This window comes from Cyprinodon variegatus, unplaced genomic scaffold (assembly GCF_000732505.1).
Source record: "Cyprinodon variegatus isolate N-32 unplaced genomic scaffold, C_variegatus-1.0 Scaffold385, whole genome shotgun sequence".
Lineage (NCBI taxonomy): Eukaryota > Metazoa > Chordata > Actinopteri > Cyprinodontiformes > Cyprinodontidae > Cyprinodon > Cyprinodon variegatus.
In genome coordinates this window covers 404,265-421,850 of record NW_015150838.1, presented here as the reverse complement: position 1 = coordinate 421,850, position 17,586 = coordinate 404,265, and the positions used below count along the sequence as shown (strand labels likewise).

Below are 17,586 nucleotides of genomic sequence, written 5' to 3'. Positions count from 1 at the left end.
TATATGAAGGAGTGTTGTCAGATTATTTGATATAATGCCCTGCCCTACTTGGTGCGACGGGATTTGCGTGGACTCAGTCAGCTGATTGACCCACGTCCCTCCCACAGTGGGAAACTGACAGCCAAAGGACATCAACAGTTGGGGTGACCTTTACCCACCATAGTTTTTAGGCCCTGTCTGGTTCAGACTGGAATTAAACTCTAATTAAATAAAACAAATAAAAACCCGTCTTATGAAGATTAAAACAAGAAAAAATCCACAACTTTTGTTTATGATAAACTCCCCCTGATATTGTGGAACAAAAAATATATATAGTTTACTCTCTGGGTGACCATGGAAACCAGCACATCTAACTGAAACAACGTCATTCGGCTCCTCCCATCCTACTCACAACCGACCTATCGCAAGCGAGAGCAGGAATCCACGTTTCTCGCGGCGTTCAGCCTCCTTAAAACCATTCAACTCTCGCTTTCTTTCGGCCATTTCAACTCCACCTGCTGAACCCACGGACCGAGCAGCCGGACGGCGTCTGGAAAACACCCGAAGATGAGTGAACAAGCCATCTCCTTTGCCAAGGACTTCCTGGCTGGCGGCATCGCCGCTGCCATCTCCAAAACAGCCGTTGCTCCCATCGAGAGAGTAAAACTTCTGCTGCAGGTAGGCTGTGTTCTTCTCCCTGCAGTTAACTGAGGTGTTATGACGCCTCAGCTGTTGATGCGGCATCCCTAAAACCGCTGACTAAGATCTTGATCTTATCAGATGGATGCTGCAGCACCAGGAGCAGAAAGTTGGGTTTTAAATAGTAAATGGCTGCAGCTCTGTCAAATAAGAATGAGCTTCTTTGAGGCGAAGCAGAGCAGTTATGTAATAATAGCCAGACTCAAAGCTGAGTGAGTTTGTTCCCTAACACTGGAGGAAACACAGTGTCCCATAACAGGCTGATGATCACCTGATGTGGTGTTTAAAATCGCCTCTCTCTCTAAAGTGTTATTAGTTTAGTTGCAGGCAAGGTCATAGGAAGGGAAGGGCCAGGATTTTCAGCTGCTGCATAGGGGGCCTGGATGCAGCAGCCTGGGGAGGAGGAGGCGGGGCTGTGAATTATTGAATGGATGCCTAAAGAGTTGGTTCATCACATGCAAGCAAGTGCAGGGGAAATAAAAGAATCATGCAAAAGTATGAATGCATTTTTTCTTTCTTTCTTCACAGGTGCAACATGCCAGCAAACAGATTACAGCCGACAAGCAGTACAAGGGTATCGTGGACTGCGTGGTCCGCATCCCCAAAGAACAGGGATTCCTCTCCTTCTGGAGAGGCAACCTGGCCAATGTGATCAGATACTTTCCCACGCAGGCACTCAACTTTGCTTTTAAAGACAAGTATAAGAAGATTTTCCTGGATGGCGTCGACAAGCACAAGCAGTTCTGGAGATACTTTGCAGGTAACCTGGCGTCCGGTGGTGCAGCGGGAGCCACGTCCCTCTGTTTTGTCTACCCCCTCGACTTTGCCAGAACGCGTCTTGCTGCTGATGTGGGTAAAGCGGGAGCGGAGCGGGAATTCTCTGGCCTGGGAAATTGCTTGGCGAAGATCTTCAAGTCTGATGGCCTCAAAGGCCTGTACCAGGGCTTCAACGTTTCAGTGCAGGGCATCATCATCTACAGAGCAGCCTACTTTGGTGTCTACGACACGGCTAAGGGTGAGTTCAGCTAACGTCTCCTTTCTCATTCTATGAGCTCTTCATCCTTCAGGGGAGAAGATTAACCTTTTGAATCGATGCATCTCTTTCAGGCATGCTCCCAGATCCCAAGAACACGCACATTATTGTGAGCTGGATGATCGCTCAGAGTGTGACGGCCGTTGCTGGTCTTGTGTCCTACCCCTTTGACACTGTCCGTCGTCGTATGATGATGCAGTCTGGTCGCAAAGGAGGTAAAAACTCCAAAATATTGGCTTTATAAGCGCTAAAATCTCTTATTCATGGCCATTAATGAGAATTTTCCCCTTTTCCTCAGCTGATATTATGTACTCTGGCACTCTGGACTGCTGGAGGAAGATTGCACGTGATGAGGGAGGCAAGGCGTTCTTCAAAGGAGCGTTGTCCAACGTGCTCCGAGGCATGGGTGGTGCCTTCGTGCTCGTCTTGTATGACGAGCTTAAGAAAGTCATCTAAGATGATTTGTGTCTCTCCACTGTTCATGTTGTTAAATTTATCTGTAACATATCTTGTACATTTGGAAGGACTTAAATACCTGAGCAAAATATGTTTATAGGGGACCAACTAGTATTTTTTTACTAGTGGTACCAGGGGAATCTGTTATGCGTTTGTTTCTCGGCCCGTGTTTTTCCTAATTTCTTTTTGTTTTTGTCCCTCATGAGAATTTCATTCCCTAACTGCAAGAACTTTGCCAGATAAAGATAAATAAAGGCAACCTACTACGTTAACCTCCTGCCTGGTTTTGAACTGTGATGTCATGCATGACTGGTGTCCGAGGAAGCATCCGTTTGGCAACTGATAGTGAGAGATGTAAGCGTAGAACTACAGGTTGTAGTTGGGAGGAAGCCAAAGTCAGCAGAGAAAGTTGACTTGCAGGTAATATTTCTAGACGCGCTTGCAGAGAGGGGATCGGCAGGTAGACTGGGAGCCAAACGTCTGAACTCGCTGTAGAGGAACGAATAGGATTATATGTGTTGGGGTTGGATTATTCCAACCCGCTAAATATAATTTGATCTCCTGCTGTGCTCTTTCCGTCCGTCTGCGACCGATCAGGTGGAGGACTTTGTGACCTTGAGCTGATTGACCATTTAGGAATATGACACACTAAGTTATTTACCGTCACAGCCAAGATATCTGGTGTCCTTTAGAGCTAAGGGAGATGTTTTACCTTTGATAAGCGTCTTTAAGTGTTGGATTTAGGTGTGCAGTTGATCTCATGCACCAAATTCCTCCTGACACACGATCCTTCCGGCAGAAAGCGCTGCAGGCTTTGACCTGATATTAGCTTGTGGCTGGAGAGGACGTAATGTACTCCTTGGTCTCTAACCAGGGTGTGTACTCTAACTTGTGTTGGTAGTATTTGCCCTTGTGCAGATGGTATAAATATGGGAGAGTTGTAGAGCAGGTTTTATTTTTTTAATTCCCTTTTAAAATAATGATCTAATGTAGCTTCCAGACACTTAATTAAATTCATTTAAAGATTAATAAAGTTCCAGTTGTTGAAGCTTAAAAAAAAAAACAATCTAAATTTTTATTGTGATATTAGGCAGGGTAATTTTAAAGTGTAGACTTTCATAGAAATTGGATCTTTAAATTCTGAGTTTAAGCATAAGCTTAAATCTGACCCTGTGAACTTGTCCTTTTTTTCCCAATGTGCTTTTTTTGATTGGAAAAAATAGCTTATCTAACCACATGAATTAATGCAGAGAAACGCTGAAGCTAAAGTAGAATGGACTCATTTTAGCAAACACTGAGGTTACACAATTTTCTCAGCTGGACTCTGTTTAATCTCATCTTGAACTTGACCCTTGGCCCACTGAAACCAGTTGACCGGCGCGTCACTGATCTCTCAGCAGGCGGCACGTTTTTAGCTCATCCCACGTTCGACAAGGATCAATGCTTTTTATAGTCTGCTTGTGCTGAGTGGCTAAGAAACACCCTGACTTTATGTTCAGGAGTAGCATGAGTGGGGTTCAGACTAGAGCCACGCACCGTAACGCTGCAGACGTGGATCAGTGTGTACGCTTGGATCGACTCCAGGGTGTTGATGACCTCGGAGGATCTTCTGACATTGTTCAGGAAAAAAAAAAGACTATTTACCTTTTAAAAACAGTTTCAAAACAACCAACGTGTGATCGACTGCAGGGATACTTCTAGATTTTTTTCCTTATTTCTGGGGATTTGAAATATATTTGTGAAATCAGGTATTTAAATAGAATTTATACTAGAAAAGCCTCACTTTGTTGTGTGGAATAATACTAAAGTGATTTTATTTTAGCTAATTTTCACTAAAGAATTGCAAAAACAATATTCAAATATTGGCTATCGTACACACCTGCTTGCCTAATTTTTTTCAAAAGCTGAAATCTGCCTTTGCAAAGATTATTCAGCCTAGAGACCCCAAATGATGATGTCATGATGCTGGTGTTCTCAGTCATCCAGGTAGATAGAAGCACACAGAGAAAACAGAATTAAATTATCTTTTAGAGAGAACTTTTTTTGATCTTTAAAAACCTGGTTCATCAAAGTTCCTAAAGGTCCCATATCATCTGTTTTGAAAAAAAAATTGCATGTTTTGTTGTTAAAATGTTTATTTCAACAATAAAACAAAAGCAAATGAAATTTTGAAAGTGCTGATAAAAGAGTTTCATAATCGATAGTGAAACAAGCCTAACATGGGCTGAAAGCCATTTCACACAGAAACTCTAGTAGAGCTCATGACACCAAAAATAAAACTTAAATACAAAATTGACAGGATTATCTCAGGACATCAGACAAGTTGAAATCTTGGCCGCTAATAGTTGTTCTGCATGGATATGACCCCAAGCACGGTTAGGGGTCATAATGGCGACAGAGTGCTTTAAGGAGTGCAAAGGCTATCATAAAACCCTGATCTGAATCTCTATGAGCAGAGCTGAAAAGGTGTGTGAGCAAAGTGACCTACAATCCCAACCCAATTACAGCAGTCATGTTAAGAAGAATGGGCCAAAATCCCAGTAAATAGTCTGAATCCTGTGAAAGGATCCCCTATAAAAATTGACCCAAGTCAATGTTTTTCACAAATACTAAGGCAATTAAAGTAAATTTTTAATTTAGCTTAAAAAAAAGTCATCTGATAAATTAATTTCTCTCATTATTGTTGAATTTTATTACATAGAAATAAATTTATTGTGCTTAGCAGTTGTAAAGCTAGAAGGTTTTTAGTTTGAGTTAATTTCAGTCATTAAAACAATGTGAATGTCTTTTTAGTTAACATTTTCATGATGAATCTTCTTTTTTGAATTACTCTTAAAGCAATCAACCCCATTACTTAAAACCATTTAATTAAATGGAACTCTTAGAATAAAAAAATCTATAAAACTACTTTTTTTCTTTCCCTTTAAAATGTGCTTAGCAAAAATCTGTAGCACTAATCCATTATTAGTTCTGCAGTTACAGTTATGGATCTGTGCAGGGATCTGCTGATGCACTTCTAAAATAACCTACTGCATGAAACAACTTGGTTAGCAGATTGTCTATTAACATGCAAGACAACAGTGTGGCTACTCCCCCTGAGAGCTTTTTGTCAGCTGGGCTGTTACATAATATCAGCTGTTGGACTGTATTATGTCACAACATCATGGCAGTTCAGTGCTTTCCATACATGGAGGGGAAAACATATTATTCTGTCTATCCAATCAACAATATTAAAGTTCATTTAATACTTTTATTCTAATGATAATAAAGACTTAGAACACCTTATCTTTGTACATTATAGAAGCATGTATAATTGTCTTCCTGCCAGATGCTTATTTCCTAAAAGGTTGTTTGACAATCACTCCTTGTCTCAATGCTAAAGTGAAACAATTACAGATGAGCTTAATCTGTTTTAGTTTAGGGCGCCCCCTTGTTTGTATGGTCATATATATATATATATATATATATATATATATATATATATATATATATATATATATATAAGAAAAGGAAACATAAGTTATCCCACACAGATGCCACATTCAATAAATACTCTCCTTTCAGATTAAAATAAAGAATAGAATGGAATAAAGTCTTAGAAATAGGGGGCGGGCACTGAATCAAAGCGAATCAAAGAGTAAAATTTCCTGACCTATTTATGATTTGTCTGAATTTAATCAAATCTGATGTCCGTACAGTTATCTATGCAGACATCAAAGAACTTCTCCTGCTTCCCTCCGCTGACAAACTTTGCAGATTTGCCAATTAAGGTCTTCCAGAGGAACATGGTACCTGCACACAATGAAAAACATACCAGATTGTTTTAATAACCATTGTATCAGTCACATGCCCTTATAGACAAACTAAGGAGTATCATCAAAGAGGAGGATGGAGGACTGAAACAGCAACTGAACATATGAATTCTGGGTCATCAGGTAGCAGAAGTTAAGAAATCATCCTTACATAGGACTGCTACCTGTGGAAACCAATATTGTTTAACACAACATGAAAATAGAATATTCTATATGAAACTCTTTAAATTTTTTCCAAAATAAAGTTTTTTTTTTTATTAGTTCTGCAGGAAAATTGCTGTTAGACATATAGAGGGATATTCTACAATCCAGATAAAAACATAACCCAGTTTTAAAGTGAATGTATGTTCGTTTAAGAATATTAATTACAAATGCATATATCTTATTCAGTTTCTAAGTTTTCAAAGTATACATACCAGCCTTGTTATTGAGATTCGGTCATGTAATTATGTGCTGCCTTAGGGTTTAGAATGAATTTTTAGAGAGCAAGGCTGATGTTCCTTAAGGCTAAAGTAAAAATCTGGTATTTTCTCTTTGAGACAAAAAAACTTTAGGTTCGACAGGAAACATTTGATTAAATAATAACAAAAGACAATCAGAAAGATCCAATAAACTCAGAAAGGATGCTTAGAGAAATATGAACAAACATCTGTTTTTCTTTCTATTTTTATTCAAATACAAAACCCCCAGACTGCACCTTTATTAGGTTAAACAGCTGTACAGGTTATCTTTATATGACAACTTTTTCAAGGTTAAAAACCTGAAATTCCCCCATCAGAGGAAGAAAGAGACCCAGGAGGTAATCCTTTCATTTCCTGGAGACTGCTTTACTGAAATCTTAAGTCATCTACAAGGATAACCCAAATATCATTTCGGGAAAAATGTTTCTGTGATCAGAGGAGACACAAATCAAACATTTTACAGACTGATGAGAAACACTTCATCTTTATCTTAAAACTCAAAGCAGTTTAAAAAAATAAAATTTTTCTTTTTCTCCTGAAAATAGTCCATTATTTAAACAGGCAGCCTGCAGTTCAAGCTGACCTGCTGTAGAGTATCAGCGAGATCATAATCATGACAGCAAATCAGTAATGAGAAGTAACCATGGCTTGGGCTCTTCTCAGCTTTTATCAGTAGAAGAAAGAACAGAAGTAGAATGGTACCAAAGAATCCAAATAACAGAATAGATAATGTCTCTCATAAGGCTTTCGCCCAAAATCTACAAGAACATGTCAGCAGTGAATCACACCTTTAATAAAGGCCCATTATTTCTCTCATTTTGTCTACATCATCCATCAGCAAGGTGTTGTTTGAACTTCAACTAGATTTTAACCAGAATGCATTTTTAGAGAGGGATTTGAAAAAAACATTAGGATTTTTAAAGCAATTACTCTAGGGATAATTGCTCCAGAAAATTATGCAAATCAATAGTAATGAGGCAGTCTGTTTTTTTTTATTTACATAATTAGTTGGTTAGTAGGTTAAGTCGATTTTTAAACCATATCTGTCTTTTACAGAAGAGTTCAAACTGTTCACAATATGGAAAGAGGAAAATTTATAATACATTTAAGTTTCTAAAGAATACATTTGACTAAATCATTTATTAAATTCTTGATTCATTGTTTCAACTAAAAACTCGGGGGAATTATATTTTAGATATTTTGTAACTGCTTTACTTAGTAAATTATTCAAATAGCTTTAAAAAAAATCCTTCTGTTTAAGGAAAAGACATTGATAAAAAGGATTTGGCTTTCTTTTGAAATAAATTCTCTATGCGAAGTGTAAAATAAACATTACATCAAGCTGTGAAAGAAGAGATAAAAGAAAATAGGTTAGTTTTCTTTTTTTATCAAACCTGAATGTTTCAGATCATTAAACGACTCTGAATATCTGAAAAATGAGAAATAGACATACCGAGGGAGAAGGGTTTTCCAAACTTACCTGATATTTTCTAACAAATAATCACGAGTCCTGGGTTGTTTCAGAACTGATCGTGCTCTGACTCATACGCCTATGAATCCACCTCTCTTGCATGAAAATCCAAAGAAGAATATTGGTCTATGAGTTTGGGACTTTAAGCTTACATGCACTTCGGTTATGCAGCAGAACAATAATCTGAAGGACACTGACATGCCATGAAGGTTTTATACTGGAATCTCCCCTTAAATAGTTCATTCTTTAAACTTTTATAAAGAGGCTAAAATAAAAAAATAAAAAAACTGTGTGAAGGATGGGCTAATTTTTTTTCCAGAATGATAAAAAAACACTCACTTTAAAATCAGAAATGCTGGATGGCAAGTAGGGTCACCAAGAGGCATGCAATGCTTATTTGGTTTATGGGATGATCTTTTTTTTTTTTTTTCAACAAGCTTATTTTTGGATTTAGAAATAAAATAATTTGAAAACTCTATATGGTTTCTGCTGTGGTAAGCTTGGCAACATTCTACCAAAATTATATGATATGAAATCTCATCAGCGTGACAAAAAATAATATTTCCCGCATTAATTGGGCGCATAAAAATACTCATTTAGCGGTGATTCACAATTTTAATCATTTGTCAGGAGTACAAAAAATACGATGGGGTTTGAGCTTGTTCACACTTTATAAATGATGACCTTACAGCTCTCACTATTGTCCATTTTACTGCACTTCATTAAGATAAATGCCCAACCAGCTGTTTTATTTTACGATTTGTTTATGCTGAGAATGTTTTAATACAGCAAGTTGTGAATAGGTATTCACCAAATTTGAAAGGGAGGCCAGGGTGGGGTCAACGCGTTTTTATGGGGGCACAGAAAAGCTTTATATCCAAAACAGGGCAATAATTTATTATTTGAAATATATATATAGGGGGGCAACAGAACCAACCTGCTACTTGTGGAGATATCTCCACTTTATTTATTTTAATTAAAATATGTTGTTGCAATTGAAAATGTGTATTTTTTGGCTTTAAAATGTTAATTTTAGTTCATATTGAATAAAAAAAAATGCCTTAAATGGGAAACAGTAAATTAGATAATTGGTTGCTAAATAAATATCTCTTCTTTGGAATATTACATTCATAATCCGAAAACATTACATATTTGTTTGACTTGTTGCAAATTAAAAATGTACAGTTTTATTCAATGGAAGTAAAACTAAAGTAAAACTGATAAATTCAGCTGTAACGAATCAGTTTTTTTTTATTTGGTTCAAAATAACATTTAGCAGATGAAAACTATCACATTAATTTTCAAATCTTAAGTGAAACACAATTATAAAGAGAGAGAAAAAAAGGAAATGGTCAATATGTGTGTTCCAGTATATCATAATTAGATTTTTTTTTTAGCTTTATGTCTTCAGTACAGAGGCCTTAACAGGGATCAGGGCCAGTTCCACAGAAGCACTGGCCCCTGTAAAAGTCCTTTGTCCCAGCTACAGTAAAATATGGTTTGGAAATAAAATTAAATGTTTGTACGTTTTTGGGGGAAAGGGTGTCCAAAAACAGTATGATTTGCACACGTGTTAGAATTAAATGACAATGTTAAAAAAAAATGGCTCAGTTTGAGTGAGTTTTTTATTGTAATGTCAATGTCCAGCCTCTAGATGTCGCGCTTTCATCGTGTAAAACTGGCACGCGAGGACTCCTCGCAGCCAATCACAGCCCCGCGTTAACCAGCTTGATAAAGTTTGCTTTTTCCGCCGTTTGACAGAAGTTCAAAGAGCTAAACACGCAGATTGACTTCTTCTTCTTCTGCGGGAACTTGAACATGCCGTTAACCGAGTCAGATGCCGCTTCCTCCAACGCTTATCGACTAAAAGTCAGAGCCGCTGTGGAGAGGAGCCCGCTGTGAGTGAAGAAGATGTATCTGCTGCGCTTTTCCATCGCTGTAAGCTTCGGCCTGCTTTGGTATTTTTCAGACTGCGGTCGCACAGTAACGCAGTACGTTATTTGTTTCCTGTTTTGCGTTTCAACGCCGCTGTTTTTTGGAAACAACGGGAGAGAGAGCGGCACACAAACTGATGAAGAGAGTAAAGAACATCCGCTTCAGGTGGGCACACATTTAAATTACAGCTTATAACCTGTTGATATGAAACTGGGCTCAATATTAAAGCTAATTTGCACTTAAGTAGCCATTATGCTCTCGGAAATGTTAAATTTAAAATGATTTCCACAGGTGAAACACATTGAGGGAAATAAACTGATACATTTGGTTTTTTTTTCTCCACACTTTTACTCTTAACTTCCTGATTTCTGTTCTGTTTTCCAGGAATCTGTCGATGAAGAGTCATGTGAACTGATTGATGGGGGGTCCCTGGAGCAGAACATAACGCTGACTTCTCCATGTCCACATGTGAAGAAGTCCCTTCAACGAGGTGAAGAATTTTTTTCATCAGTGAAAAACAAGCACTCAGCTGTTTCAGTCTGTGGGAAGTTTTTGTTTCAAGGCTATTTTGATGTCTCAAGTCACAGTTCTGCTCCTGATTTCAGCCTGTTTGCTCATCAGTTCTGTTTTGACTTGACACACAGTGAGGGAAGATGGTTCACAGCTGCAGCTCATGTTACATGCTGGGGTAGGTGTGGTTCATTGCAGGGGTGGAGCTAGATGGGGGGGCAGGGGTGGCCATTGCCTGTGGCCAGGGTCAGACTGTAAAAGATTTTCGGCCCTGGCATTTTTCCATCTACACCGCCCCCCCATCCCAAAAAAAAAATATATATATATAGAACGTGTGCGTTTCAAATGTGTGACACAATACGGATACACATTGTGGATTAACCAATCTATCTTCAAGCATCACACGACAATCATCACAAAAATGTCTATAATACGGTTTTACTGGCTTTGGTTATTAACATGGACGCGGCAGTGACTGCTGCTGCGTAACGTCCACATTTAGGGTTTGGAATTGATACGATTTTCATGATTCCATTCCCTTATCGATTCTGTGAAACAATGAACTTTGTAAGAGCACGCCTTTGCCTGGGACATTCTATTTCTGCCTGCCTCGGCAAAAACAGAAGGCAGTGAACAGGAGCTGCCAGCCTCTGAGCCAGCCAGACTATCCGTCTCGTCGCAACCATCCAAATCTATTGGAGAAGGCATCTGTTTAATTAAAAAACATTAATGTACAATTTTGGGTAATAAACTCATCTCCCCCTGATTTTAATAAACGAGCGTCTCCTTTCTCTCGCTCCCTGAACTGTGGAGCAACTTCGTAGCATGTTTAATAACCCCAAAAAGAGGTAGGAAATTGGGTTTATTTCTAGAAAGGGTATACAATTTACTAGGAACCACATTAAGCACAGCCAGTGATATAAAACTAGCTACTTACCACCAGAGTTGCCTTCAATGCTGGTCGTAACTTTAGCTTCTGTCCAGAAGCATGCCGTGTATGCCATGTTGTGTGTGAAGGGTTTCTGCATGTTGGATGTATTTCCTCCCGCGGATGTAATTGCCACTTTACACCCAAATGCCATTTAAAACATTTTTTTTTTTTTACTTTTCTAGACTTACGCCTGGTCACGTCAGACTTGCTTACTGTATGCTGTGTGCGTAGCTTGTGTAAAAAACCGTGACGTAACTTACGTAGAAAACGTGACCCAAGTCGTGCTGCCCAGCGCTAGGCTCTTGTGCTGCCTGGAACCGTTAAAAGAGCCGTTAAGTGAGCTGCCAAATGGTGCCATGGAACTGGAACTAACAGAACCGGCTCTGAACAGGAACCGGTTTCCAATTCCCATCCCTATCCACGCTTGCATGAAGGCAGCCAGACACGCACTCACACATACTAGGTCTACAACGTAAGCCCGAGTGTTGTAAAAACACCAACATAAAACAATACAATATAGAGGCAGACAGGCAGTTCCTTAAGAATGAATCTATGAAAGCTGAACGGTGTGTAAGCATTCACTGCCATGCTAGGTGGGATGTGGGCAATGAAACGGAATAATGTAAAGAGATGCAAAACCCCATCATGCACTGCAACATATTTTTGCAAAATATCCTAACATAAATTCGCCAAATATAAGAGCAGCATGGTTTTTGGTTTAAAGAAAGCATTTTAATTATATCATAATTTAGTTTGTTGCAAGGATTTCATAGTTTGAAGAAATAGAAAATTACACCATATGCCAACAAGGATGTGCATGACAAGGAAGGGTTATATATACTGCAATTAGATAGGTAAGATTGTATTACATTTTGAACACCTTGGTAAAATATATTCAGATAGGTGGCGGAACCTACCATTTTTTTTTAAACTCTAATACAGATGATGCCAACAGTAATACTCTCAAGTGGAATATTCAAAACATTTAAAATTTTCATATATTAACATTTACTTGACAACAGAAACACTGTGGTTAATTATGCACATCAATGTACTGACGTTAAAGATAAGTACAGAATTCAAGCTCTTTTCAGAACTACATTTTATGTTATATGGAGTAAAGAGGAAATGATTTCTCTCTGCAAATCATATAGGAGTATTCAGTGAAATCATAGATAACTATTTTAATAAATAAAATAGTTATCTATGATATTTTATGGTATTAAATAATCAATTTATGTAGATATACGTACTTGTAAATATAATTTTTTTGCAGAATGATTATTAATAAAAGTAACTGACAATGGAAAATATGTTTGCCCCAGAACTCAAACCTGAAACAATTGTATCCACTACACCTTTTATCTAGGAAGCTGTTTAAATATATGTGTCTATTTTTTAGCAAAGGCCGTAGGAAAGGATATTTTGTTTTTATTTAGAAAAAAATATGGACATTGTGCTCATTAATTTTCCAGTTGGACAGTGTAGATTGACCCTGAGGTTCTGGCGCCTATCCACTTTCGGCCACCCCTCACTATACATTGGTTATTTCCTGGCCACCCTTCTAAAAATGTTCTGGCTACGCCTCTGGTTCTTCGGAGGAAGGAAGCAGAGAAAAAAAGCCCTCCCTCGACAGAGATCGCATGTACTCCATGGCAGTGATGGATCTGGCAGGAAATAGGCTGCATATTATCATAACATTATCAGCCGTGTTTGCATTTGCATCAGTTTCTTTCACAATAATCAAATTGACTCGTAGTGATCTCATTGGTCTTAATGAGATGACTTCCTGAAAGTAAAAAAAAAAAATGGATTTGATGCAGCACCATGACTGGAAAGCACTGAGCTTCAGAGAAAAGATGAATAGCTTTAAGATTTCAACCAGGGCTTCATTTATTCAATTATAAACAATCATTTGCATGACTGAAGCAAACCCTGCTGAGCTATTTTACATTACTTATTAAATGTATGTTTCATTTTCTCACAAATTTTATAATACACCTTGAATTCAATTACTGCCATGAGTTTATTTAACTTGCAACAAAACAAGTAAAGGTTTTCCTCAGCATGAAAACATTCTTAGACGTATGTATGCATAAAATAAATGCTCTTGAAAGTGCAAGTAATGAATCAACATGCCTTTATTAAGTTCAATTCTACTTTTTATGGTTAATTTGAATGATCTTGAGGTCAATGATTAAGATTGTTCTCTCAAGGTAAGGAAAATGGTATATTTGTTAAACTTCAAACCACTTGTCGCATAATAACAGTCAACTTAACTTTTACCGATACCAAGTCACACTTTTTTGGAAATAATAAAGTACATCTAAAAAATGTTTACTTTTTAAACATATAACGATCTTTGAGGCATATAGTGACCCCCCTGCTATTATCTTCACCATTTCTGTTTTGCCTTGTTCAGAGCTGACAGATTTAAAGTGAAACAAAATGTAACCAGACTCTCCTCCTGTCTTCTGTGAGCTGTATCCCCTTCCTCTTCTGATCTAGCATCAACATGCGCTCTGCTTGATTCAGGAACAAGAGGACAACATTGTGTGTGCTGGTTTACAGCTGGTATTAGAGTTTGTCTCTCATGATAATAATCTAAGTCACTCGCTGTTCATGCAAATGAACACATAGGAAAGCCACACACAGGAAAGGCGGAGCAGCTAACAGCCAGAGAGGAATGATGATTCTGATTAAATTCAGTCTATAGCACGGTATAGATTCACTCCAGATGCCTTTTAAACTACTGATGGCTTGATGAGATATGTTACGTGAACTGTTAAAGTGAAAATACGTTGAGGGGAATTAAATGACTTGTGATTCTAAACTTAAAGGACAGAAGTCTGGCAATTTTATTCCTGTTTTTATTTCGTTTTACTCATCTGTAGCGTAGCAGCACTGATCCTTTTCTTTCTGAGATTGCACAGCCTGAATGTTAACTCAGATCATTGGAGATTTTTTTTTCGTTTAAGCAAATGTGCATTATAAATACTCTTGGGATAGACATTTATTGTAGCATTTATCATTGCCAGGAAATATAGAAAGATGGGGATATAAGTCATCTTTTCAGAGGAATGGCTAACTAAAGCCTACAGATCATGTATCTTTATTGTTGTCTTTGTGGTTTAAAAATACTTGAAGTATTTTTTATGATTGTTTCATACTTTGATCGCTGTGTTCTAAATATGAATAGAGTTTTAAACTTTTTCACCTTTTTAGCAGCAGACTTGCAGTTTTGAAAGTAACAGTTGGATATCAGAAAGGTGTTTGTTTCTTTGGAGTCTGACTACACTGTGAAGGATCTGTTGCAGAAAAAAAACACCTTATGCAATTTTTAAATGCCACCTTTTTTCGGAATCACAATAATTACTAGAGAACCTAGATACCTAAAGACTGATTGAAATAAGACTGTTTCTCGACTGAATAATCAGATCTCCAGTTGCTTTAATTTTTAAGTCTCAGGCCCATGTGAAAAGATCAGGTTGTCTAATAATCATAAATTTCTTGATTAAAATTAGAAATGCATCCATTTAAAACTGCCAAACGTAGTGACATGTCTCAAATGTCAGCTCTGTATTGCAGCGTCATGCATTCAGCCTCTCTGTCTCCAACATATCAGATTATTCTAGTAATCAACTCCCCATTACCTGATGTCTGTTTGCTTTGGAAGCAAACAGACATTAACACTGTTTTTCTTTCCTTTTTTTTTTTAGAGCAGAACTACCAATTGTATCACATCTTCTCAAAATATAATCCAGCCTTCCCTCAATCACCTGCTCTATGTTATTATTCAGACATTAATATTGTTCACAGTAGCCTCCATCTAGGTAAAAAATGATAGTTGACAAGCATCACTAAACAGATCAATTGCAATTTCTGTTAGAGAAATTTCTATACATTGAATATTACTTGAACCCATAGTAGAGTAATAAATAGAGTAATATGCATGCAGGTCATAAATGTGATTTTATTACTCTATAGTAGAGTAATAAAACCACATTTGTGACATGCATGCTGCTGATTGTGTGGAGTTTAATAATTTATTGTAAAGGGTGTGCTAAACGTGAGTGGAGTGTGACGTGGAGTTCAACAAGTGAGGTAATTATTTAAAGAAGATAGAAGTTGTTCCAGGAAAAGGGCAGCAAAAGTGTAATGTTGCTGTTAAACAGACATTCCCTTTAAAAATCAGACTGTGTCGTTCTAGACATTCAGAAGAACAGAGGATGTTGATTGAAAAGCTGATTGGAGAGGGAGAAATGTAGGAAGAAGTCCAGAAAAGTCTTTGCAGCTCAGCTAAATTACCTCAATGATAGACCTGAGAGAAAAAAAACAAAACCCAACTACTTTTTAAAGGGGTTTAAGATGGAAAAATGAGAAAAAAAAAAAATGTATATATATATTTCAGACTGAACCAAGGATGAGGTCCAGGAAGAGTAGTTATTCTTCCAACACTGCACTAAAGACACTTGGTGACTTGCAAAAAGAATAAAATAATCAAAGTGCATGCTTTTGAAAGGAAGTAGAAAAATGGTTTGGACTTTTTAATTTTGTTAAATTTAATGAATACTAATAAGAATAAAAAAAAAAAAAGAAATTGGCCAATTCTGGTCTCCAGGAAATAAATCAGGGGATCTCTATAACTGATTATCATAAACATGATAATCCATAAAACCATAAACCAGAAAACATGGTCTACTTTTATTAACATATCTGTCCTGGCTAAGGTTGAAATGTTGAGCTCCAGCATTTATGACCTCAGGAGTGAATTAATCCTAATGTGGTAGATATCTTCTAGAACAGGATTTGCATCTGCTGGAGTTTTCTTCCAGTTAAAAGGGTTTTTTTTCTCTCTACTGTTGCTACATGCTTGCTCTGTATGACGGATTGCTACATAGCCAGTGACACAATGCTACGCTTGACCAATCAGTCTGTATTACCTGGTTAAAATGAGTTGTGTGAGTAGAGTTCAGACGATATGTGTTGTGAATTGGTGCTACATAAATAAACTGAACGGAAGATTCAGTTTTCCCGTGGCTCAACATTACAGTTGTGGATTGAAAGAATCATTATAACAAGCCTGATATAGTAATTCCCTAAAGATGAGCTGGAGAATGTTGCCTGGGAGAAACGGTCTGTCTCTGCTGAAGCTGCTCCTACTGTGACCCATGTCTGAGAACATTTACTTAAGTCTCTGGAGATATGAAATCTTTAAGGACTTAGTAGCCAAAACAGAGAGTTGCTAGGACGACAGTGGATAACTTGGTGTGAAAAGGTATGGTTTAACAATAGCAGTAAAACAGAAATTTAACATGTTCCAGTTATTTCCAAATAATGAATGTAAACATTATCACCTAAATTATAATGGACACAATGATGTCATGTGGAACATTTATTCAAATTTAGATGCATATGTAGAAAATTATAGTAATTTCAATTCAATTTATTTACGTAGCGCCGATTCACAACACGTCATCTCAAGACACTTTACAGATACAAGTCAACCAGATCATCCGGTCAGATTGTTCAGGTTCAAATTTTTTTATCTTATAAAAAATTTGTTGATTGCATTGTCTCATTGACTCGACGACAATCCCACACACCAAGCATGCTTGTAGCAACAGTCGAGAGGAAAACTTCCTTTAAACAGAAAGAAAGCTCCAACAGAACCAGGCTCAGTGTGAGCGGCCATCTGCCGAGTCCGACTGGGGTTCAAAGGTGTTGATGGCAGCAGTACAGCTGATATTTCTCTCTGGGCTGGTGTCACAGCCAAATGGGAACAGACCAGGTGAAGCTACTATGATGAGAAAAAGCCGAGAGAGCCTAGCGTTAACAAATACCATAGAATGGGAGAAGAGATAGAAAGAAGCGGAATGATGAAAAGGGGTCCCTATGTCCTCCAGCATTCTAAGCCTATAGCAGCATAACTTTAAAGATAGCATAACCTGAGCGACTCTAACTATAAGCTTTATTAAAAAAAAAACGTTTTAAGCCTACCCTTAGAAATTCTAGGACCCACTAGTAAACCTGCAGTTTGAGAGTGAAGTGCTCTGTTAGAAACAGAAGAAATGATCATATCTCTGATATAAGATGGAGCTTGGTCATTTAAACCTTTTTATGTGAGAAGGAGGATTTTAAATTCTGCTCATGATTTAACAGAAAGCCAATGAAGAGAAGCCAGGATAGGAGAGACATAATCTCTCTAATTTTCCTCAGAACTCTGGCTGCAGCATTTTGGATCAGCTGAAGGCTTTTAACTACAGTTTGTGAACTTCCTGATGGTATAGAATTACCAA

General features: G+C 37.6%; 2 protein-coding genes across 2 annotated transcripts in view; both read left to right on the top strand.

Annotated features, from left to right (window-relative positions):
• The first annotated feature begins 423 nt into the window (after positions 1-423).
• Positions 424-2,439, top strand: LOC107092569 (ADP/ATP translocase 1). The gene is made up of 4 exons (XM_015387116.1): positions 424-657; positions 1,207-1,693; positions 1,786-1,926; positions 2,010-2,439. The coding sequence occupies exons 1-4, from the start codon at positions 547-549 to the stop codon at positions 2,165-2,167; spliced, it is 897 nt and encodes a 298-aa protein (XP_015242602.1). The 5' UTR covers positions 424-546; the 3' UTR covers positions 2,168-2,439.
• Positions 2,440-9,603: 7,164 nt separating this feature from the next.
• Positions 9,604-17,586, top strand: part of LOC107092568 — a 31,527-nt gene continuing 23,544 nt past the window's right edge. Inside the window, exons 1-2 of the mRNA XM_015387115.1 lie at positions 9,604-10,011; positions 10,231-10,336. Of these exons, the coding sequence (XP_015242601.1) occupies positions 9,823-10,011; positions 10,231-10,336 (295 nt within the window). The 5' untranslated portion in view covers positions 9,604-9,822. The remainder of the gene's footprint in view (positions 10,012-10,230; positions 10,337-17,586) is intronic.

What these genes read in the sequence shown, in the direction of transcription:
- LOC107092569 (XM_015387116.1), top strand. Translation starts at nt 547, where the DNA reads ATGAGTGAACAAGCCATCTCCTTTGCCAAGGACTTCCTGGCTGGCGGC. An exon ending in GAGTAAAACTTCTGCTGCAG is followed by an intron (nt 658 to 1,206) that starts GTAGGCTGTGTT and finishes CTTTCTTCACAG; the next exon opens with GTGCAACATGCCAGCAAACA. An exon ending in TGTCTACGACACGGCTAAGG is followed by an intron (nt 1,694 to 1,785) that starts GTGAGTTCAGCT and finishes CATCTCTTTCAG; the next exon opens with GCATGCTCCCAGATCCCAAG.